The 25,501-nt window shown below is 41.8% G+C and overlaps 1 protein-coding gene across 3 annotated transcripts in view; it reads left to right on the forward strand.

Annotated features, from left to right (window-relative positions):
* Positions 1 to 13,698: 13,698 nt before the first annotated feature.
* The window catches only part of tcf7l1b (transcription factor 7 like 1b), a 33,647-nt gene continuing 21,844 nt past the window's right edge, over positions 13,699 to 25,501 (forward strand). The window contains exons 1-3 of one of the 3 annotated variants that reach the window (XM_024276183.2): positions 13,699 to 14,969; positions 15,064 to 15,136; positions 15,218 to 15,345. In XM_024276183.2, coding sequence (XP_024131951.1) covers positions 14,784 to 14,969; positions 15,064 to 15,136; positions 15,218 to 15,345 — 387 coding nt within the window. In that variant the 5' untranslated portion in view covers positions 13,699 to 14,783. The remainder of the gene's footprint in view (positions 14,970 to 15,063; positions 15,137 to 15,217; positions 15,346 to 25,501) is intronic. The other 2 variants (XM_024276181.2, XM_024276182.2) reach the window with 2 other exon arrangements.

Raw genomic sequence — 25,501 nt, forward strand, 5'->3', positions numbered from 1 at the left:
TATTTTAACCCCTTATTAAAGTCCAACTCTAATCAGTTTTTGATTGACTTTTAAGCCAACAAAAAAAAAAAAAAGAAACTAGGACATAGTTTCTGCAGAGCGGCATAAGTTCACTGGAAATTTGCCTCTGAGTTGTGGGCGAGACTGTTGTTGTGGAGTTAGCCCACCCCTGCTTCCACTCTCTCCCACTAGCTTACAGCCCCTCACAACCTAACATTGTTGATGCAACAAAAAAGGTGACCAATATTAAAGCTATCACAAAGAAATACTCAGAAACTTAGTTTTAATCTTAATTTCTTTCTATATGTCCTCCATCACAAGAAAAAGGTTATGTTAAAAACACCAAAGAAACACAAGTTTCATTGGAGTGGGCCCTTCACCTTCATGGCCTGTGTTCAGTGTGTGGAATGAAGCCAGGTGTCCACAAGATGTCACTGTTTGAAAAGAACAAGACTGAAAATGGCAATCTGCTTTGGAGTGCTGTGCAGCGTCCCTCAAACTTTCACCAGGTTAATTTCCAGACAGTAAAACAGCACAAAACGCACTAGGAGCCTTTCTCTCAAGTCCGTGTTTTTCAGCCGTCGACTTGCATGACAATTGATCAGCAAACAAAAGAGTGAAACGTGTGTTTTCTTCACGTGTACAATAGAAAAGAGAGGGGGGGGAAAGAGGCAGTGGAATTGTTCATTCAATACCCAATGACTGTAAAGGCACATTCATCTGGATCAGCTGCGTGCTCCGGTTTCTCCGCAGCCTTGTCTTGCAACGCCTCATGAGCATCCCTTTATGTGTCTTTAACAAGAGTGAAAAAAGAGCTCTTATTATTTTAGTGAGTAAGTATGAATGGGACGCAGTGTTCATTCTTCTTAAATGGCTGATTCAGTGTCAGGTTGAGGATCCTATCCTCAATGTGACACTGAGAGGGACCATTTTCCTTTTGGAAAACTGAAGATTCCTTCAGATAATATCTTATTGTTTGCTCATCTCCGTGCTCTCAATGACCTGCCTGTCCTCAGGGCTTGCCAGTAATCAGATTCAGAGAGCAGCAGAGGTAGCAGTTTGGGTCTTGTGCAGCAAGGCTCTTGTTTTTTGAGGTTTGTCTACTTGGAGAGGCAATTTATCAGCATGAGGTTTTCAGCCACAGTCAAGCCCATGCTTTGTTGTCTTTAAGCGTCGCTTCGCCAAGCCTCTTTGGCTGCTGTCCTTTCTTCTGAAATCTCTAAAATCTCGCTACTGTGTGCTCTTTGCTCCCAGTTTGGGATTCTGAGTGGCGGGTTGGGACATTTCTGATCACTGATGTTCACATGGAATTTCCCACCTTTACCCAAACTGATGTGTGACTCAAAGGAGGGAATTTAGGAGAACCCTGTCCCACTGAAGAATACAGCTCAGGATGCTGTTGTTGCAAACCTATCTTTTTTCCCCTGAATGAAAGTTAAATGCATAACAGGAAGCGTTCCACTCTGGGTGGCAATTATGCTAACACCGTGTCTGCGCTTTAGTAGGTTCCCTTCAGTAGCCCTTTTTCCCATGGTCACAAAAAAAAAAAAAAACAAAGCACATATGTTCAGTGTCATTTTCAAAATTCACTTAAACGAGCCTTCCTAATGTTGAAATTATCCAATAAAAGCCTGACCAATTAATGCCGAGCGCAAGCTGGACTGGCTGTCTCCAGAGGTGTTTTACCTTCGGTCAGTCTGTTCGCTCTCTCGTGGAACAAAGCTGCATTGTTCCCACATACTAAGAGATATTTTGTTCGCTCCTTGTGTCAGTGGTCTTGATTTGATTATGCACACAGGCGATATGTGCAAGCAGTGCTCATGTTTGCAGTGAAGTCAGCACTCTGCACAATCAAATAATTCTTGAGCCAAGCAACTGGAAAAAAAGGCTCATTATGTGTGGAGCAATCAGAGTTTCATGGCTCATTTCCTTAGCTGTGATTTGATTTTGCTTGTCGGTGTTAAGGTGGCCTCTGACCTGGAAAGTCTCAGAATTATTCTTTAAATCTTCTTCTTTTTTTAATTTGTACCTATTAAATTGCCTAAATGTATTTATTTGATGAAAGAGTTTCAAAAATGTAATTGTAGCAGCTGCTACATTTGCAACACATTCATAGTAACTAAACAATGCTTTCGGATGATTAAAAGAGAAATTTAAAATTTAATGTGAATTTTGTAAAGTGTGTATTTATGACATTTTTGAGATTTTCAACTCATTATTAGAGAAAGTTTAAAAAGTGTTGTTAAAAACTGAAAAGAAAGCTAAATATTTTTGTTAAATTTAACTTAGAAATACATTATTCCTTCTTAGTACACAATTTAGCCAATCTCAGTTACACAACAAAACTATTTTCAATTCCCCTCAGATTGTCATAATTCATTGTCTCTTAAGAAACGGCAAAGAGATTCCATGTGCCCATCTCATCTGATCCAGTTCTGTCAGATGTGCATCATGTGGAGCACAGACAAAACCACATGTATGGTCATAAAGAACCTTTGGGATTGAACACTTTTAGAGCAAAACTCCCAGGAGCCCTCCGACTCTCTGTGTTGCACCACACATCTGGCAAAGTGACTGACAGCTTTGGAAACCGTTTTATTGCGTCGCTGTTGCAATGAAAGTCTCCAGAGCTTTGGTAATAACCAGCGTGGAGTGTTAACTGATACATTTAGTGGTGGCTCTGCCTTATCACATTTTTTTATTTTTTTATTTTTTTGAAAGATCTGTCTGAGCTCTGGTGGTAAATTCAGGTTTTCCCAGTTTGCTGAACTTCCTTAACAGACAAAGAAGGGATTTCCTTTAAAACGGTGGCTCTACCAACAAACTCGATCGGGTAGTAAATATGAGCTTACTGTTTTTAGACATCGGAGCGACAGAAACAGCTGGATCAACAGAGAACATGTGATTTAACAAGAAATGATGCATGGAGTATGCGCGTAGCTGTAACATGCCGGGACCCGGCTACAGGACAAACATTCTTCTTGACTACTAGTTATGTTTCAGCCAGATGCTAGCACTTATGCACGCTTTCTTCCAAAAATATGACATTTGAGCAGAACTGCTGCATCCTGGTTTGGCTTTTAAAACCGCCACCTGTTGTTTGACAAGGTTTTACTCTGCAGAGGTGTGTAGACGTTGTCCGAGGCTGTGTGTGAAAGTGAGTGACTGGGGCATTGGGGGGTGGGGGGGGGAGGCTGTCCATCCTGCTGCACAATAAACAGTTTGTTTCCCATGAGCACCCCTCATGTTCCTGTTGTTGGCTCCATCGGCACTCACTGGGAAATGTCCTGGCCTCTATTGTCCAGAAGGTCAGAGGTCACAGGATGCTCCTAAAAAGCCCAAAAAGGGGGAGGTAAGAGGACGGATAGTGAAGTAGGATTAAAAAAAAATTATAGCACATTGACTAAAAAGTTGAAACTTAAAGACCTACTCCAATTAAAATTGAGTTCTTAACACGTTCCTTTTCTCATGATATATACAGTATATATGTGGATTAAAGACTACAGCTGAATCTTTATCTAAATCAATGCTGATATAAAAAAAGCAGTTTGAAAAACCTAATTTTTCAAATGAAATGGGCAGGTCAAAGTCTCCTTGCTCCACCCCATTCCGATGCCTCCACTTGCAGACAGATAGATCCATTAACGCCTTCATTTTCCTCATCTGGCTCAGCTGGATAGCTTCGGTATTGCTTACCATTTTTGATCCACCTTTTATATTAGGTTGGGGCTGTGAGGTGTTGTAAGCTAGCAGGAGAGGGTGTAAACAAAGAGATAATGGGATATCAGCAGAAGCTTACTTCCGAGCCATTAGTCCCGCCCACAATTTAGAGACGAATTTATGATGAATTGTTGCTGCTCTGTAGAAAATGTGTTCTTTGATTTTCCTAAAAATGTCATAATCGACCGCTGGGAAAGCTTTAAAAATCGATCAAAAGATTATTTAAGTGGGACTTTAATGTTAAAATTAATTATTTTTCTCTTTGTTTTATGTCATCTCTTTTCATGTAAAAGTCACTATGAAGGACTGACAAAAGCCAGAGTGAATATGTTTGATTGTCTTGTTTGTGTTTGTAGCTCTGTTACTTTTTCACATTCTTTGCGTGTCTTGGATGGACAGTCCACATGACGTTCTTGGAAAACATGAGAAATTGAATCTAAGCTGCAGAGAGTCAGGCTTATCATGACAGAAAAAACAAGAAAAATCTGGTAAAAGCTTTGTTTGAACTTTGTGATACACTGATGTGAAGATTTAAGCCCTGATGGAAGGGGAGTTCCAAATCAGATGATGTTTAGCTACAAGTGAATACGTTTTTGTTTGCTAGCTGGAGTGGAGTCTTTTCATTGAAAGATTTTAAGGTGTGGTCATTTCTTTTCTCTAGCGGTGCGCTGAGCTGCTCCGGGGCCTGCGGCCTGTCCTCTGCCTCCGTGTGCGGAAAGAATGGGATGAGTAGACATGCTATTCCCTGGGTATTCGCAGGGACACATTTGTCTTTTTTATGGAGCTTACTGGAACTTTGAGCTGTATTCCAGATGACTGTTGCATTGCAATGTTGTGTCTTTGCAATCTACTAATTCCCAGAAACAAAAAGAGAGTTTTTTGGCGTTGGTCAATCTTCCAGGTGAAATACTCTGTGTGTTATTTGCTAAATGTAAAGTGTTTTCTCTTTTTGTGCATTTTATATCTCACTGATAGGGAAGACAGAAGTCAATCTTAAAAATCAAGCAAAGTTTGCTTTTTACACTAGAAATATTTAGTAGTTTTGCACTAGATTTTCAAATTTAGAAGCATTTTTATGAGATTAATTAAACAAAATCAGAGATATTTCTCTGCATAAACATAAAACATCAGTGTTTCAAGGTTGTAATTACCTGGTCTGTTTTTCATCATGTCACCAAGTTTCTAAAATAAAGTATGCAGAGTTCAAGGAAACTTTATAACTTTATGTGACATTTTTTTCTTTAGTTGTTCACATTCTGAAAAGATGACTCAAAGTCCAAGTTTTTCTAGTTTGATCCTCAGCTCCAATGACTTTTCCCAAAATGCATTGGTTTAGGTCTCTAAAATCAATTGAAATCAATACACGATTGTGGCGGATTGATGGTATTTAGTCCTTGTGTGCAGTTGTTTGTTTACGCTTGAAATCTATTTTGAGTTTTGCAGAAAGGTCAAGAGTCAGAAGGGCTTAGAGTAAGGCGAAGGTTTAGTTCAATGAGGTTTGAGTGATCTGCCTAAAAAACATATCAATGCTGCAGATATTTTATGGTTTCTAGTAAAACCTCATTTCTGAGTAACAGATTTTCAAAAGTAAAACTGTCTTTTACACACATAAGTCATTTTTTGATAAATAAAAGTCTAAAAAGCAAAGTAATGACATTTATACATGACTACATGCTTTTCAAATGGCTCTTTTACTATCAAGATTGTTTAGAATGCAAAAAAAAGGGATAGAAAGTCTAAAGTTTTTCCAAAATGGAATTTAACCACATTGGGATATAAAGAAACTGGCCTGATAACAAATAGTAAAAATATTAACATTGCTGAATTGAAATAATCCAACTTTGACTTTGCTTGAACCCTGATAACTCCGGTTCAGCTGTCCGCCTGTTGACCACACAGACACTCACTATTTTCTTTTTCTACAACCTTTCCCAAAAAAGAAAAGTACTTTTTCACCCTTTTGTGTACTTATTTGCTACCCGTGCACACTTGTTTATGTCACTTCAATAATTCACTCTAAAGACTTATGAAGTTTTGTAAACTGAGAAAGTGACGGGAGTAACATGAGAGCAAAAAAGTGCAGCACGACAACATCTTAATTTGTCTACCACAGGCAATTATGGATATAATGCTCCTAGTTTAGGTTACATGTTATGAATCTTCCTCACAGGCTGACCCTCACCTCGCCTCGCCCTGTCATATCAGGTTAGTGTTTAAACTGCAGCAGAGATGTGACAGCTGGAAATGGTTTGAGGATCTCTGGATGGTTTGTTTTTTTTAAGCACACTGCAGGCCTGGTTAAGAGATACTTGTAAGTTGGCACTTGGTAGTAACACTTATGTGCCTCACGGTGATAAAACTGTTACTCTGAATGTTATCACTGTTAAATTCCAGATCCGCACACTGCTGTGGTTTGTGTTTTTTCCCCCTCCAGTGTTCAGACTTACAGGAGCTGTGCAGGTATTCCCAAAACGTGTCGCCTTCTCGGTTAATTGGCCTCCTCTGTGTTTTGAGCACTTTGACCTATTGGGGATTTCATTTCCTGGCCTGTTGCGTTTCTAAGTCTTCAACAGGGGGTTCTGGCATCATTTGCTCTCTTCCTTCCCAATCCCTCTCAGATGGTGAGGTGCTTTTCCTTTCTTTATGACCAAATAACTCTAACTGATGCCAAAGTGGGGGAGAAAAAAAAGTGGGGGGGATTAAAATTCCCTCATTCGCTGTCTTGAGAAACCCAGCTGCACTGCGCTGTTTGTTTTCCACATTGCACACACGCAGCTGCAGAGTGCAGCGATACAGAGAGGTGAGCCAAAACTTATTTTTCTTAGCACATACCTTCCCATTCACAGAGTGATAATTGCATTGTGGAATAAAACGAAAGATCAACAGTTTAGATAATTACCTGAGTGTGAAGTGTGTTGAAACCAGTTTTTTATCTGTCAGTGAGGAAGTGTACTCGGTAAATATCAGGAAAAAAGGTGCATGAACATTTGACTGAACTCGGACTTGGCTAGAAAATCATAAATTCTATGATTTCCCAAGCTATTTTTTTAATATAAAAACATTCCTAAAGGAGTGTTTTTTTTTTGTTCTGTTTCAACAATGGCTCCTTTTTCCGCCCCACAATGAAATACAGTTTAATCACCGTGATCTATTTGAGAAGACACACTGTACAAGCTCCCGCACAAAGTATTGTGCTTATTGCTCGAGCTGCAGCACAAACAGAGACTGTCGCCGGAGAACAAAGAGTGATGGCGGCCCGCATGGTTTCGAGATGAAGTGAACCAACATTTACATTGGTCCTATTACACTTAGATTATTTAACAAACATGCAGGCGCTGTTTCGACAGATACAGATGAACGCCAACTGGTTCACGCTTCAGAAGGAGCGCTGTCAATAGGCTCCGAGATAACACCGAAAGAAATGCGGTGCAGCAGGTAAGACACGTCAGCGAGCAACATCATCTGGGCTTTTCAGGATGTTCTGTGTAAATGCAGTCTGAATGTTAATGAGCATGACCGCTCAGCAGGTTTATAGAAACTGGCTGTCTCAGATCAACACGATAGCTCAATACCTGCCGTGACCTTCCAGCAACCAAGAAGGAACTGCGTTTGGTTTATTACTCCTCGCCGAAATCGTTCTCACGCCTTTCCTTTTTTTTTTGTTTCCTGTTCACTTTGCAACTTAATCTGTCTGAAACGGTCGACTCTAACTCAAGTTAACACAAATCCTGTAAACTATTTGGTTATGTGATGTTGAAATCTGCTTACACAACAGCCGCCTTTGTCTTTACCTATCTCATGTGCACATGCGAACAGCATTCACCAGCTGTGGATGTCCGAGCGCGAGCCAGCCACCAGTCCAGGCATGTGCAGTGATACTGCGGAAGAGAGGTTTAGAGACTGACACATAAAGATGATGGTTTCCAGGCCCTGCACATATTTCTGACTCACTTGGTCATTCTATGGGCAGTGAACACACCGTCTGAAAAGGACAACACTAATAATAAGTAATCCATGAGAAAAAAAGGGGAAAAAAGTCCTACTGGACAGAGATTTTGTTGGTCTTCTCCTGTGGATACTCGCAGACAAAAACCAGCAAGGACGCTAAAAATACACAAGTCTTGTGGTGCAGTTTCCCAAGGCCAGAGAAAGGAAATAGACTGACAGTTTCTCCCTGACCCCTCCGCTACCCCCCTGGTAACCTCATAACAATCCCGTTGGGGGATCCTGCCTCTTATGTGTAAAACAGACAGTCAAAAAGCATCCTGGAAACTTTAGAAGAACAAGGGGGGGACGCGACTAAGTCCAATGAGGCTGTATGTGGAAGGCTCAGTCGGCAGATAATCTCAAGGCCACACAGAGCAGGCGCCAAGCCCATAGAGCCTGAAAGCTCCGCGGCCCGGCGCTGCTGCGTGGTCATTGTTGTTTTTGGAAAGCAAGCAGCTCCAGTGAGGCCGGCGGAGTGAAAGCCACCTCTCTTCTTGAGTGTCTGCTCCAGAACCCTGATGTTGACATACAGGGCAGGTGCAGCTGCTCCCTAAAACTTAGACACGCAACCCCCCACCCCTAGCACCACCACTTCAACAAGCATGCATATTCACGCACACATCCACGCACGGACACAAAGCCTGGAAGTCACAAGACGGGGTAATATGGACAAAGACACATCTACTATTTTCTTTAATATCTCAGCAACAATCAGCACAGGGCTGCCGAGTTAACACAGGGCACATAGAGATGAAAACAAAGACGGGATTCTTCTGGCTTAAAGATGGCTATGGGAAATGGCAAGGATGCCAGGGCTGATAAGTGACCGAGGGACTCAAGTTACCTCCAGCTGTCTGCTGCCACGCATGCCGAGCCGGAACGTATGGTTCACACATAACACAAGCCATTTCATTTGTGTCATACTCATAAAAACTCTGGCAGATGTGTTAAAGAGAGTCAACTGCCTCTGACTCGGGCAGGGTTTACATCACGGGGAATGATCTCCGATCCTCCGAGGAGCGCTGCGGTTCATCCTCAGCTGAGAAAACACAGACAGTTGAAGACGGTGACCTTGCAAGTAATAAATGGATCAATAAAACCAGAGAATTTCACAAATCCTGCATGCAGCATCTGGAAAGAGTCTGACTCAGGTTTTTCAGACAATTATGGTACTTAGATTGCTGGGCTGAACATTGTAAATAGTGTCCATGAGGACCTGTGGGCATTGTTGGCTCTGCTTGTTTTTTTCCCCTTAGCCATAAAAGCCAGGTTTCCATATGGACGCACTGCAAAATGAAAAGTATATTTGTCTTCTTGTCTTTAAAATAATGAGAAATTAAAGGACATATAAAATGAAGCCTGTAAAAGACTATTAGTTTTAACACAGGTTGTGTTCCTGGGCAGTAAAATGAGTCACCCTTGAAAAAGAAATAGAAAAGAAAGAAAGAAAGAAAGAAAAAAAGGCTAGCACCACACTGCATTAGCATCACCTCAATACCAGTGAGGGCCTCTTCCTGTCCATTTGGAAAATATAAGTACTCTTTCAAGCTGCTGCACACTTGAAAAGGAGAGTGCTTTTGGCAGGCTTTGAAGTTCTCAGAAATAATGCTTCTTAAAAGCATCCTCCGCAACACAGAAAAACATGAACATGTATTTCAGACAAGAGGTGTGAGGGAGTACGTCTCAGCAGCCACGTGAATCCCCGCTGCAGGGCTTGGGTACGTTTGAAGTTTCTTTTTTTCTGGTGAAATTACGTCCTTTGTAAGAAAATCCATGATTTGCTGTCATCAGGACAATGCTTGTTTATTAATTCACCCGTTCATTGACGCATTGTCTAAAACATGCAGTCAAGGATACAGCAGAGAAATCTGTCATGTTGAGAACTTTTATTTTAGCAGTCTTTCAATATGTTTTAATGAACTTTTTTGCCATGCATAGTCGATATTTCTTTAAAAAGTGCCTCACAGCTATATACAGAATTGAATTTCAAGCACTGCTGTGAGTTCTTAAATCAATTAAGGACCCACAACGATAATTTTTGGATCCATTCAAAAAAGCGTTCCCAGTGGTATTTTAATTATGATTATGCAGTTTTTAGCCAAAATCAGCAAAATTGTATTGTTTTCTCGGACAACATTTCCGCAGAATGGCAGTAAGTTTATTAGAAATTCACCTCTGAGTTTGGAGCGGGACCATTTCTCCTTCCTGTTGCTGAGAGCTCTCTGTTTACATGTTCTCCTGCTATCTTAGAGCCCCTCACACTACCCCCTGGCATTACAGGTGCAACATAAATGGTGAACAATATCAGAACAATCCAGCCGTGCAGTTTTAAGCCAGATGTCAGCTTGGATGAGGATAGATGTGGATCTAAAGCTTCGTTTCCACTGAACGCTAGGGTCCGGTCCGGTAAGGACTGTATGGTACGGTCCAGTTAACAGCTTGTTTGTCTACAAGTGGATGCATCAGAATGTGGAAGAGCAAGGAGACTGTGGCCTTCCAATTGTAGCTTCTATGTCACAACTACAAACTTTTTCCAATGGCAAATTTTTGGCTGCTCCTGATTCACAACCATTTGAAGAAAGAAATTCTCAGAGGTGCAATGTGAAGCTCAGTTCTCTCTATAAATTAAAAAAAGGCCACAAGAACACGATTTCAATGATTTTCATTGTGGTGGGAAACAAAACCAGTCAAAATTCTCCATTGTTCTCAAACCCAGCACTGTTCTGAGACCTGCAGGAAGCAGCTGATAGAACCTGAAGACAAAAATGTTGCTCGTTTCTGCAGCCTTTGCTTAAAATACTGATCTCTTACAGGTCCATTTAGATCACTTCTATTACAGTTTTACTTTAATGTTGTTGTATTTATCTTGTCAGTTTATCTTGCAATTGCATTTCTGTAAAGTCTTTTTGTGCGTACACAAGGTGCTATGCAAATAAAATTGCCTTGCCTTGTTTTAATGTATTTTTTATTCTGTTCACAGTTTAGTGTTTTAGTTACACCCTTCAAGCAGTAAAAAACTGTCAGTTAATCATAACCTCACAAAGTCTTAAATGCCATATACGCCCATTCCAGCCTGGAAAGGGGACCTTTCTGCGGATTAAAACGGATATGAGGTTATTTTTGTGAGGTCCATGATTGCGCGGGACACTCCCATTCGGACTTAGTTTGATGACTGAGGAGGTGAGCTAATCCGGAGTGGTCATGATGCAAAAGAGTTGAGTAAGATCAGCACTGGAGCCTGCCCTTTGCCTGAAACAACAAATGATAAGTTCCAGGTTTTGCAAATCTGTTGATGCTTCTGTAATGACTATATGGCAGCCGGCTCATATTTCATGCTTGTGTGTTGGGATCACACCACGTCTTGGATAAATAAACACCAAAGACATGTGGTAATTACCCTGATAAACTGGTGTTTTTTGGATATGACCTCTTGGAAAAAAAAGAAAAAAGGTGAGAAACAAGCTTGCAATGCTGTCATTTTTATAGTTAGAAAGGTGTAAAGAAAGTATAAGTATAAGCAAAAAAAAATACAAATAAAATGAAAATCCATTCGTATGCAGGGCTGCATTAGCAAGGTCGGCATATGGAAAGAAGGTCCTAGCGTTTCTTTGTGTGGCGTTTACGTGTTTTCACTGTGCAAAAGGAAATTTTGTGCAGGTGCTTCAGTTTTACAAAAATGTCTGACAGATTCTCTTAGGAGTGAGTGTATAACTAATGAGTTGAACACTAAAATGAAATAGCACAGGTAAAGGTCAACCTGAGGTCGCCTTTAACAAAACTAACAGGAAAAAATAATAAATAAATTGCTAAAATAGCTAAAATGTGACATTTAAAAAAGAGAAAATCCCTTTTTTTTTAAAGATTAAGAAAATTCTTGTGATTGTCATGGTTGATGTGACGGAGGACCCGAACCAGCACAGACAGGCAGAGACGGTTGAACAGAGGAATGGCAGATCTTCATGAGGTGAACTAAAAGTGCAGCAGAGCGGGAAATCCAAAAACAAGAGAACAGAAACTGGTTAGGGCAGAGGTAACAGGGAGGATGCAACAAAAATAAGTCATTCAGAAGATGAAATATGAATTTATTTTTTGTATGTGAGCTCAGCTACTGATGATTGACTGACTGTCCTTTTGGATGAAACATCAAAAAAAAAAAAAAGAAAAAAACAGCAGTTTGAAGTTCATGTGGGTTTGTTGCTGTATGAGACAAGAGCTCTTAGAGTTTTAACCATTTCAAGGCAAAGTTGCACTGCAGTGGTTAGATTAGCTAAAGATAGAGCAAAAAAGACGTTTTATTCAGCGCCGTGGATGAATGAAAGAACATGACTTATGCATCGGAGACAATCAGTGAGATCCAAATCTCCTGAAGTGAGACAGACAGAGGCAACAGTGGCTCACTGTGTGATCTGACATGTCCTGCACACACTTTAGCTGGTATTATTAGAGAACTTGACAGGGAGGGTTTGGCCTGGCAAAACATGTTGGACACACTGCAGCAGATCAGAGCATGGAGCTTGAACATTTCTGAAAACAGAGAACGGGGAGGGAGACGTGGCGAGGAGATGGGAATTACTGCTGAATTAGACGCCGGCCTGATTGGAGAATGATTGACCGATGGTTGGCAAAACATGAAAGGATGACCTTGAATTCTCCAAAGCGAGGGTACGGATTGGCAAGCGGCATCTCACTCCCCACCTTTGCTGGTGCGGCTCTCTCCTCCAAACACAACGTGCAAACCAAAATACACCCAGAAACACGGGCATGAGTGTGCCGCATCCCTGCTTTTTTCACATTCTCTTTAGTGAGAAAAAAGAACTGAACACACAGTCACGTACGGCGTGCCAGAGTTGAGAGAGCAACTTCAAAGTAAGGCAGATGCAGGGACAGCACCCTCTGAATAAATTTTCTGTCCACCAGTCAATCTGCCCCCAGGCTAAGATTGTGGCTGTTCGCATCTCTCATGACTCCTCATCAACTCCCGGTTAGAGCCAATCTCTCCCAAACAAGGCAGTCAGTCAGAGGGGAAAAAAGTCAAGCATGTTCGGGTAAATATAATAGAATTATTTCACATGCTGTGAGAAAAAAAGACTTTTCACCAATTTTTTGTACAATTTTCTTGAGCTAAAGCATTAAGGTAAAAATCTAACTTTATACAGCAACTGTACCGTATGTCTTTTTTTTTTTTTTAAGGCATCATTATTTCAAAGATTTGTTAGGCAGTTGTCCAAATGTGGTCATTATCTTTTTTTTTTTCTTTTAGCTTGTTTTAATATTTGATTTCTCTGTAAATCATTCATAAGGCTTTGCAGCATGAACGTTGAATAATTGTAATCACACCTGCTGGGGTAGAAGCCGTGAATTTAATCATATAGAAAAAATGTATACATTTTCTTTTTTTGTGTGTCTTTTATTTAATGGCGTCGTGAAACCAAGAGATATTTAAATAATGTGTCTGCATCCACCTTTTAGCTCCAAGAAACGGTGTGCGGGCCTGAGGCCAAATATTCATCCCAGTAAAACAAGCACAAAAATGAAAAAACATTATTAGTAACTGCACTGAGATTGTGGGACAAAGCAGCTGAACCAAAATGTGTACAGTATATGTAGCTTTAAAGCACACACACACATCCAGAAGGAATCAGGGGATCTAATGAGGTCCATGGAGACTCTGCTGAATTGTCAGTCAACCCTCAGCTTGCTGACACTCAAGTCAACAACATCAATGACGTACTTTCTGAAACAGGCAGCTTGTGAAATGGTAAAGTGTGAGGTCATGGGGCAAGTAAAAAACAAATAAATGATGAATTAAGTGTTAAATTCTATTCCATTTTTAAAGAAAATTCTTTATACTAGTGCACGATTAAGATCTAGCACTCCACAGGAACCAAACAAAAGAGAAAAAAAGGAACTACTTCCCCTGTCCTTTCCAAGACAGCTTGCAAAACCAGCCCAACAATCCTGTTCCTCAAATCAACAATGGAGCAATGCGCTTCAGTCCACAGAGAAGGGATGAGAAAGAGAGGGCCAGGCATGTCCTGTCACCAGCAGCGTCCTGTTGCCTCACTGTCATGCCTATAGTTGTGGCCACAATAGGTGAAGCTTAGCCCAGGTGTTGGCGCGCATTGTCTGCAAGCACAGGCGTGCAATTTACCTGGAAGTGTATAATTATGAGTTTGTCACTAAACCCGGGCCTGTCGCCTTCTTCACCCAGTTGGAGGCGACTTTATTTCAGCGCTAAATCCAGATCACGTGACTTGCGCGCACAGAAAACAAAAATCAGATATATGAATTAATTAATTAATGAATTGAGGTCGTTAACGTGTCCCCGTCCTGACGTGTGGTTTGCGCAGTGGAAGTGAGTCGGTGACTTAAGGGGTTAAGAATAGCTGATGCGCGGCGGTAAATGAAGTGTCGGTTTTCAGCGCAAACTCCTCCTCTACGGACCGACTGCGCTTTTTCTTCCACTTCAACAACCAAGTAGTTCTCGGAGCGCATTCCCCGGCAGCAATGTGGAGGGAAGAGGCGAGCCGTTGATTTCCTTTTTTGTTTGTTTTTATTCTTTTTTTATTTTTAAAAACACTTTCTCATCCTCTTCATTTGTTTTTAATTTTTGGGGTGTTTTTACTTTTTTTTTATTTGGAGAAGTGTTTCCGAAGTGAAGAAAGTGGGAGCTTTTCCTCTGTTTTCCGCTTTCGCCTTGTTTTTTCTTCTTCTCACTCACACATGGATGTTAGGAGATGAGATCGGACGTGTTGCTCGCTCTCGACTAGGCTCCCCCGACGCTTGGGTTGCTTCTGTGAGAGGAAGAAAGTCCTCAGATCCACGCAAAAGAACCGCAAAGTTGAGCTGCTCCGGAGGCGAAAGTTTTGGCCAAAGCTGCTCCGAACGCGACATTTGCAGTGTGGATTTATGAACGCGCCATGGAGCGAGAATTAAGAATGGAACGGGAGTTTTGAAACATGAACTGTTTCTTATAGTTGCTTCTCTGCGCCAGTTTGGACTAAGAGATAAAAAAACTGTTTTGTTGAAAGTTTCTAATTTTTGTTTAGTTTGAGCTCATCCACTGGTGTGCAGAAATGCCTCAACTAAACGGAGGCGGCGGGGATGACTTAGGGGCCAACGATGAAATGATCCCCTTCAAAGACGAAGGGGAGCAGGAGGAGAAGATCTCCGAAAACGTTTCCGCGGAGAGGGACTTGGATGATGTGAAGTCGTCCCTCGTGAACGAGTCGGAAAACAACAGCAGCTCGTCTGACTCCGAGGTAAATAGTTTTTTCAAATGCGCGCAGAAACAACTAGTCAGCCAATGTTGGGGAGAGTTTTCACAGTTTGCCCCCTCCTGTACTTGTCTTGCAGCAAGCAGAGAGGCGCCCCCAAACCAGACCAGACTCAGAAAGTTATGAGAAAACAAGAGAGTACTTCAGTGAAGGTGAAGCCTTTTGCTTCTCTTTTACGCACGGTTTCTAGGTGCGCCTCCTAACAACTTTTCTCCCCCCTCATGTCCCCGCAGCCTTGAGGAGACAGCAAGATGGTGGCTTTTTTAAGAGTCCCCACTACCCTGGCTACCCGTTCCTCATGATTCCAGACCTCACCAATCCCTACCTATCCAACGGCTCACTGTCTCCCGGTGCAAGAACAGTAAGTGTCCCGGTGCTTTCATTCCTCTGCAAAAAAGAACAACTTTAGCCGTGCGTAAAAGTTCCTTGCGCACTGCCAGACCGCCATATTCCCTCCAAGTGGCCTCTCAAGGAGTTGTTGTAACTACTTTCTTTGTTCTTTCAGGGGTTATACATTTCTCCCTGCCACCCACTCTCACCCAAACTTGCAACTAACCATTGTGTGTGTGTGGGGCAGAGCTCCGAATGAAAAACATTTCTTCCCAACAAATGCACAAACTTGATCTTCATTATTTACTTTTCATGGACCTCGCCTCACTAAAGCTGATCTTATCTGTCACCACTGTTCTCCTATAGAGACTTGCAGTGTTAGGAGCATAAAAGCTGCTGTTCTTCAAATATTTAGTTTAGATCTCAAGGTATGTCTAAAGTTTCTACCACAAGGTTTCTTTCTTTTTTTGTGTGGTTTTTGGCTTTTCTTCAGACTGCAGGCGAACCGTCTTTATAAATGTTAGAAGCCACAATCGAGTGTCTGCACACAGCACAGGGGGAAAGGCTGTTCCTTTGGTTATATCCTGCACTGTAGATGCTTTGACACACATTAGAGGCCTGCGTCTGTGACAGACGCTGTCCAGACACTTTTAACGTCCAGATAAGGCTGACAGGCTCAAGGAAGTGATGCTGATTGGGTTCTTCAACTTAGGGCTGTTTGTGAAGTTGCATGCAATAATAGTTGTTGTCCTGTTGGATTGTTTCCTGCAAACGTGCATGTCAGCGTTAGCATTGGTGCATGCACGAATGCACTATGGGGCCAAAAGATCGTATAATCTGCCGTTTCTTTGACTCTACATATGCACAGCTTGAGGAAGTTCCACCAGCAGCACAGGATGAGGGCCTGTTTGGTACATTTTAAACGGGGCTCTGCAAACTTCCTTGAGCTAATCCCCTGCCAGAGAGCTGCGTCCATTCCCCCCTCCCCAAAAAAACATGTACTTTCGTTAAAGCCTGGCAGACAACTGGCTGAAAAGAGCCTCCCCAGCACCATCGCTCTCCCACCCCCCCACCTTTCTGTCTCCTTTTCACTGTTCTAGGCCCGCTCCCCCTCGCCTCCCCGCACCTTCCATTCAATTAGAAAGGCGTTAGTTGACCATTGTCATTCTGAGCGGTCTTGATGGCTTCATTGGAGGTCTCCATTGGGGCTCATTAACTAAATGGCTGCTCTCCCCGCAACAGTGTGTTGCACGGCGCTTTCTCTGTCACAGGTTTTCTGTTAAAAACAAAAAAAAACTGGGGATAAAATTTTATCCATTAAAGACACTCAGATCACGTGTTCATTAACATTTGTTTGTGTATTTTGACAGGAAAGTTTTTTCCTGTTAAAAATCAGTTCTTAATGCCTCAGGCGTTTGTTCAAATAATTAAAATGCATTTAAAGTTGGGAGGTATAATCCTCCATATTTAGAAAAAAAAAAGAGGAATGAGGTCATTGGGACAGAAGGAGCTCACTGTCAATCATCGCCATGGCAGAAAACAAGCAGGCAGACAATAGCTGGCATACTTAGTGGTTGTCTTAAGGTCTCCATATTGCCCTGCCCTACTGACTTAGTGAGAGCGCAGTGAATGTGATTGATTGGAGGCCCTCTAGTCTTAGACTTGAGTCATTTAGGAGCCTGAACAGTGAATGCTGGGTTTGTTTACACCTGTGGATCCTCGGAGTCTGATCTAATCAGCCGAGTCTTTGGCCAACAATCAGTGCGGGAAATGTGCTAACCGAGAATGGGGGATAAAATGCGCATTGTGAGCGAATGGATGTTGTCACCTCTCCGGTCTACAGAGGCAAACGGCTGTAGTGCTCGCAAAGAGTTTATGAGCAGCCTGTGCTGCTGCGAAAGCCCTGCTGTGACTGACAGGTTTGTTTTATGGGCATGGAACGGTATGTGGCTGTACTTGTGCTGCACGAGACACATTAAAATTATTCCTGACAAGCAGATCATGTGATTAATACCACGCAACCAAATCCACTTGTTTTTATTTCTAGGTGGGGAGCTGCTGTTTTATAGCTTTCAGTAAATATTTTTGGGATTGCAGAACTTTTTCTTTTTGGGATTTAAACTGAAACTAGTTTTTGTCCCCGTACAGAAGTTTTCGATCTTTGCAAAAAAGTGAGTTGTTGCTCAACAATTACTATGTAACACTTCTTTTACAGTTTTCTGGCTGATGAAAGATTCAGGTGCCAAATTCAGTGAAAAAATTTGGATGTGCCAACTCCATCATGAGCAATGAGAGACAGGCCTTCATGGGATCAGCACAGGGCTCCCCTGAGGGCCAAGCATAACTGATTTAAAGCCTGTTCAGAGCTGACATTCCACTGTAATCCACTGAGAGCTGAGGAGGAGGTTTTATGTTTGCAGAGATGTTCCACCAGACTTTTGCCTGCTGTGTATTGTAGCACCAGCGTTTTTTTCCCCTTCCCTCCCTGCAAATTCGAGACATTGTCGATTTGCAGCTTTGCATTTGTCCCGTCCAGGTGGGACTCACGCCACACTTCGCTCGATGTCACCTTCCTCGCCATTTTTGGATAACGGCTAGCACCTCGTCATCATCATCATCGCCGAAGGTCGAAATGCCTCTTGTGTGTGAGAGGTTGCGAGTAAGCGAGAGTGAGACAAGCCGTTCAAACATATCTTCATCAAATATGTGGTGACACACTCAAACTCCAGAGCATGATTGCTGAATAGAAAATTGTTGGGAGTTGGAGATAGGAATAGAGAGCTTGTATAAGTCTGAACATGTCACTGGCGAGTGTTGCATGCCTTCCTGATTTCTTTTCTTTTTTTTTTCTGCCATTCTTTCTGCCGCTTTTAGTGCTCAAAAATGTGCGGACAAAGAAAAGTCAACACAGACATTGTCCGGCAGAATAAAGGGGCCTCTCCCTGCATAAGCAAAGCTTGTTTGTGTGGAGGTGTCTTTTCATCAGGTGGCTCACTTGGCACTTTACTCATCTCTGCTGTGTGTGTGCGTACGAGCAAACAAGCAGCCATGCGTGCCGTACGTTTGTTTGTGCGGAGTCTGTGAGTGCAGGGGGGGTTGAAGCAGGGAGGAGGAGGAGGTGCGTTCAGGTAAAGCTTGTGTGGATATTTTGCAACAGAGGGAACAGTGTACGGGCTCACATTCTGACAACCATCGGTGTTGTATTCCTGAATCTTAGCACGCAAATATTTTCTCGGCCAAAGCGCTGTGTCAACAGAGCTAATGTTTCTGACTTAGTTTCGAGTTTTTAAAGGATTTTTTCCCCCCCTCAAACACATCAACATTAGTCTATTTAATTAGCAACAGATTCCAAGCAACCACAGAAATGCATAAAAACTCTCGCCTGGAGTTGTTCCTTTCAGATAGGGATCTTTTTGCTCAGGCTTAAGGAAGTGAAAAAAAATAGGCTAAACTGTATTTCAACCACTATAATCAAGTGAGGCACAAAGCAGTGGTTATCCTTTTATAGCACCTTCTTTGTGCAAACGTGAATATTTTTTCATTTGCATTTCCCTTTCATCATGAATGCCCATGCTTCTCTACTAACATCTCTGTGCGAAATGGTGTCAGTCCCGGTCTGTATTCTTCCCTCTCCAGTCTCTGTGGAGACCACGAGCTGGCGTCAGTTCCTCCCGCTTCGCCATAGCCCGCTAGTTTGCTACCTAACCCACCCACTTGCCCGCTTGACATTAGAAATTCTGTTTATAGCGCTCTCTGGCTTCTTGAGCGAAGGGGGCCCATCAGGAGCATCTCTGCATCCTTTGAGGAAAGGATAACCAACATCTCTCCTCTCCAGCCGCAGACTCCCCATGTTTAGTGACATCAATGAATCCCTTTGATGTGCCAAGATGAATATGTGCGTTTTTTTTTTTTTTAAATCAGTTTATGTGTTTTTCTCGTTTGCTATGTTTGGCCAGAGCTGCTTCGCACGCCGTCGGTGTGTTACATTTCAAACTGTAACACATCTGAGTTCTCCCAAGAATCTCTGCAGCGAGTGATGAAATGTTGTCGACCTTGCCTCCACCGCCTGCTGCAGGTTTAGATATTAAGGTGTTTGGCGAAAGCTAAAAGGCACTGCCTTTACTTTTTCTTCAAACCTGACTGGAAAGGATAGCCATCGCTCCACAACTATGGAGCAGAGAGAACGCCGGTGAAGGAAACCCAAAACACTTTCGTTTTTACTGCTCCACAGCTGCTAATTATCCCTAAAAGAAAGTTTTTTTTCAGAGAATTAAAACTCGGGAAGATGGAGGCATGGGGGTGGAGTCATGTATCATGTGTTTTGTGAATACCAGCTTAGTCCTGTCTGTTCCGTGGTATTAACCCGGAGTCCTAGTGCAAACTGGGAGGGCTGGGCCCCTGGATTTGCAAGAAGTATGCAGTCACGCTCGCTGCAAAGTCACCCACAGTCATGAATCACTTAAAACTAATAGTTACACTTTTAATTTTTCTTTAAACAGTCTCTTTATTCATTGAATTAATATATTTGTTGCCCAAATTGTCAGTTTGTTGTGTATGCAAAACGGTTGGTGGACAAGGACACAGAGCTCCTCGCATTTACAACCGCACTCTGTTTACACACTGCAGCACATTTTGAATATTAATTTTACTTTCACATAAGACCAAAAGAACAAGAAGATTGTGAGGAACTAAAAGCTTGGAATTTTTCGTCAGCATTCTATCAGTTAACAATCACTTTCTGATTAAGTAATTGTAAGAAAAAAAGTTCGTACGATGAAATTAGTTTTTGTTTGGTGTAGATAAACTACTAAAAAAAGTGCATTTTGTGGTCTTTCCCTCATGTCTGTGACTGTTTAAAAGTCAGCTTTCCTGCTGTAATTGTACCTTAAACTCTCAGTGCCATGCTATTAAAATGCAATTGTGCAGAAGGAAGAAAAGACAAAGAAAAAACAAAACAAAAGCTCTAAACAGGGTTTCATCAGTCTGGTATTCCAACCAGCTGTTTTCAGTTTAGGCACTGCAGGCAGCAGGAGAAGGAGCGAGAGAAAGAGCGCAGGCAGGAGGAGCGATTGTTGATGAGATGTGATGGTGGGAGCATAAACTGGGGCAGATACGGGTGCTGCTTTTCCTTAGGATGTTATCCTGAGGTGGGCCCGATTCCAGACCTTGAGGCACTCACTTATCAGAGGGATTCTGTCTCCCACAGAGCAACGCTTCTCTGTCATAGACCACAATGCCTCATCATTCCTTCACAGTCACAGGCCAATCAGACTGGGGGATATCAGATCATGCACACGTAGCATCAGCACAGCAAAGATTTACATCAGGCCCTGCTTCAGGTCATGGAAAGGCCACTTGGTTTTTTGAGGGCCATGTTGTACTCTATGCATATAGTATCAGTAATGTTGTAGTGGTCACACTAAATTAAGAAGTGGATGGATATCCGCCCTGGATCAGTTTAGTTGACGGCACAAGCAGAGCAGCTGTTCTTCTTGCAGAAGTTATAAATCATGCTTTCCAGTTTTTGCCACTTGGGAAAGCTACCTTATACACAGCACATCAAGAATAGGGGTGAGAATCTTGGGGCATCTCCTGCTTTGGGACACATAATCTACAAAATTGCTGATATCACATTACAACAGTTCAGGCAAAAAAATTGTTCAACTTAAAACGTGCTACAACTATCTTTTTCTGTTGCAAAATCATTCCCAGTCGTCTTTTAATTATGATTATGCAGTTTTTAGCCAAAATCATAAAGCCTTTTTTTTAAGACATATTCTTTGGAGAGCAGCAGGAGCTCATTATAAATACATAATAATTCAAAGATTATGCAAATTCAGTGTTTTTTCTAGTAAAGAACTTAAAATGTACCTATTTGTATGAGTAATCAAACATTTATATTGTTTATTAGTAAGGTCTGCTTTTCAAATTGTTTTAATCACTTTTGGAGCATTCATTGTTATCATGTAAATTTCACTAGATAAATGTAAGTTTTTTTATTTACTTAAGATTGGATTATAATCTTATTTATGGACGTTAAGTACATTTTACTAGATTGTTGTTGGTAGTTTTTATTTTCATAAAGGCAGTAAAATTTAATTAGGAATTGGTAGTGCAAATTGTTACGAGGATTTTCTTAAGTAAATCGTATTAGTTGTTTTTTTTAGTGTAGCTTCCCATAGTTTCCCATTATTTCATTGTTTGAAATTGAATCCTGCTAGCTTATAGCACTTCACGAGCCAAAGCTAACATTAGCGTGGCAAAATAAATGGAAAGCACTATCAGAGCTATCCAGGCATACAGTTTTGATCCAGATGGCAGCTCAGATGAGGAAAATTAAGATGCTATTGGATAATTTTGTCTATATCCCTCTATCTTATAGCACTTAGCAAGCCCAAGTGAACATTAGCGTTGAAAAAAAAGCACAGAAAGCAATATCAGAGCTATCCAGCCATACAGTTAGGAGTGAGATGGCAGCTCAGATGAGGGAAATGAAGACGTTCATGGATCTATTTTTGCAAGTGGATGCATCGGAATTGTAGCAGAGAATGGAGACTTCGGCAGTTGCTGTGTCACAAACTCAAGCTTTTTAATACTGCAGGTTTTCATTTGCTCCTGATCCAACTTTATTTAAATAAAGAAAAACTCTAAAATTATTAGGAATAATGCAACAAAAACATGTTAAAAACACCCAAAACACAGTTTTTTATCAGAGTGGGTCTACAGCTTAAAATTTAATTTCTAAATATAATTTTTTAACCAAATTGTTGTGTTATAGGAGAAGACAAAAAAGATGCCCCGTGAAAAAACTTTAACTTTTGACATAGAAGCTAAACCAGAAAGCTCTTTACTCTGCTCCATTCTGATGCACCTACATGCAGACGGCTGGGCCGCACTGGTAATGTTGGGTTTGGGCTGCAGGAGAGCATGCAAACAGATGGAGAAAGGGAAGTGGGGGCGGGCTTACTGCGCACTGACAGCCCCGCCCACAACTCAGAGGCTAATTTCTAATGAGCTTCTGCCGCTCTGCAGAAATTATGTCACTGAAAACGACACATTTTTATTTATTTTGCTTTAAAACTGGATAATAATAATTAAAAGAGCTTTTGCAAATGCAACAAAAGATGATTGGAACTTCTGTAAACTGTAGTTTATCTCTAACAAGTAAAACAGGTTTTTGTTATCCTAAAGACCGTTAAATTATGTATAGTCATTTTAATAAGTAGGTTAAATCAAAATTATTACAGAACAACGTATTGATATGTTCTGGTTATTACTATGGCAGATTTTTGGGTGTTTTAAGTTGTTTGGTCAATATCACACGTTTAAAATGTTCCCATGAGGAGAGGCTGTCCCCCCTCCCCTCTTAATATTGGTAATGATTTCACCTTGTAGTGCCCCTTCCCCCCTTTTTACCCCGTAAACCAATTGTACTTGTTAGGAAGTCACAATGTTCTCCTGTGAATCAAATTCGATTAAAACCAAGACAAGGCGCAGGCCGTGTCAAATGCACAGCCTCTCTGTTTTGAACCCGGCTTGTGGATGATGTTTAGAACAAATAACAAAAAAAAAAACTTTATAAGGGGGTCAAGGCTTTGACACTGCCCCCCTACCCCTGGACATCCCTTTTTCCTGACCTTATCAGCTCAATTTGAAATTATGAGGTAATGTTCTGGATTAGTCATGATTAACGGCTGTGATTGCAGGCCTTGTGCTTTGGAGACATAAGACGGTCTTCAGCGTTAGCGGGATTCCCCGCGGTCCCTGCCCTCAGATAATCAGCATGATTTGGTTTCTTTGTTTAATGATTTTATCATGTGATGCACTCAGAATGGGATGCTTCTCTTAAAAAGCGTCCGTTAGACTGAGGTGAATCTCGTGTCCGACACGGCAACTTCACAGGTAGATACACAGCACAATATAAAATATAAACTTTTTTTCTGATCTAATCAACCATTTATGACATGGACTAGGCCAAGGAACCCCTTTGTTTGATTTGTACATGGGTTGGAGGAGCTTGCTATTGGAAATCCCTGAAGCAGGCTTTAGGGGCAGGTCTGATTCTCGTGTGAAATGGGAGGGCTCTATAGCTTTCGGCTGACTTGACTGGGGCTGTATGGGTGTGTTGGCAGGGGGAGTGCTGGTCATGAATAGGGTCTTTGACTACCTCAGACTTGCCCTGAAAGGCAGGACAAAGACCCTAGGGCAACGGCTTAGAGCCTCACAGCTGAGCTACAGAATGCTTGGCCCAGTCTCGGTCCCTCTCCGCTCGATTTAAATACTACAGTCGCTTTCAGCGTTCTATGGAAGGAGGCTTGCATTTACCACATTCACCGTCAAGCAATGTCTCCTTGTTTTTGTTTACAGTGTACTAATCCCAGCGTGCCTTGCTTAATCCTCGGTCTAAAATCCAGCAAAGGTGCAGCTCGGTGAATGTGTGTCACTGACTCCACCTGAAGCTCAGGCTGTTCATATTAGGCAGAACTCACTTAAGTCGCAGACAAACTTTTGGCACATGTTTGCACCGCTGGTAATCCCATCCCGACACACAGTTGTTAATTATGCAGCACTTTTCCTCCATCTTCGCCTAAGACGGAGATATTGGCAAGTGGACGTGGCGCACACCTCTAATTGCTTGCTTGATCTGTGCGTCTCCTTAGTTTTCCGAATTTGCAAGTGGAGAATAAATAGCCATAAATCTTTTTTTTTTTTTTTTAAGCAGTTAATGGGGTTACTCGAGTCCTGTCCAGACACTCTCTCCCCACAGAGTGTCTAGTTTCATATGCCACTCAGAGCTTTGTTTGCCCCCTCCTCCCTCCCTCCTGGGTGAAGGGTCGGAGGTCAAGGTTCAGGGCCAGTTGGCTGAGTGGCCACAAAAGCCCAGGCTTCCCCTCAGCACATCCGATCCGTTCGCCCACACCAGCCTGCAGCCACAATGACGGGATCAGTTTGCAACATTTGTTCTTTCCTTTTATAAACTATCTTGGATGCACATTAACGGTGTAATTATAAGACCAGCAGCAGCCGAAGCTTAAGGTGGAATTTCTGGGTTCAGAGTAGCATCTTTAACTTTCCTGTAAGAACTTCACATCACCAAAACTGTATTTCAGCAAAATCCCTGTCAGTCTCTTTGTTCATCTCAAAACTTTCAGCCCCCCACCCACAATCTCAACTTTCCTCCCTGCCCCACCACCACCCAAACATATCCTCCAGCCAGGTTTATTATGCCGTTTCACGCAGACCAAAATTGCAGCTGCATGGAGAACAATCTGGAGCACATTAGCTCAGGCGCTGTGATTTATAAATTGTTTCTCAGGCCATAAATCCCTGCTGTAATTGTGCACAAGAACCCCTCTCCCTCTCCTCAGTCACCCCCCCTTCATACTCTTTTTCTTCCTCTCTCTGAGCAGCTTACAGTCCATGAGTTAACATTTAATTGTTTGCAGAAGTGCGCAGATTTAATCGAGGCAAAGTTTGTTGCTTTGTAGCACTGAGCTTGCAGAAACGGCTTGAGTTTTTTTTTTTTTTTTATGCCATTCTCTCTTTTTTTAATGCAGATTGGTGGAAGCTCAGCACTCAAAATGGGATGGGAGCATTTTGTTTTCAGCTGCAGTTCCTGTGGTTTATGCTCTACATTCCTGAATACTGTGTAATTGAAAGGGGCCTCTCCTAAACTCCGTCCCTGGGAATCTGATATTTACAGCAGCCCCTGATCGTTATCACCTTGCAGCTCTCATTAGATTGTATTGAGAATGAAAGATAGCAGCAGCTGTATACATTGTTATAACCAGCAGTGAGGTCTCACTGGTCCTGCTTAATTTCATTAAGGCATGTTTTTAACTCTCGTTGCCTGAAAAGCTAAGCAACTCTGAAACAAATGTCTTTTTCCGCCCTCATTTTAGTTATATAACAATGTATTTTCTTTCTGTTTATTTCAATGATACAAAAGCATACTTTGTTCAACCATTACTTATAACTTAAAATTGTTTTTGGGAGACCTGATGAGACGAGAAAGGCCTGCATGACCAAGCTCTTACAGCCTTGTGATTTCTCTTAAGGCTTTATCTCACAGCCTGGAGGCCAATCTTTGGTCGGAGGGACTTAGTTTAGCAGAATTTCCAACAAAGAACAAAATTTGAATAATCGAATAGATCAGATATAGGAAAATAAAAGTGACTCAAAAACCA

This window comes from Oryzias melastigma, linkage group LG9, assembly GCF_002922805.2.
Source record: "Oryzias melastigma strain HK-1 linkage group LG9, ASM292280v2, whole genome shotgun sequence".
In the NCBI taxonomy this organism is placed as follows: Eukaryota; Metazoa; Chordata; class Actinopteri; order Beloniformes; family Adrianichthyidae; genus Oryzias; species Oryzias melastigma.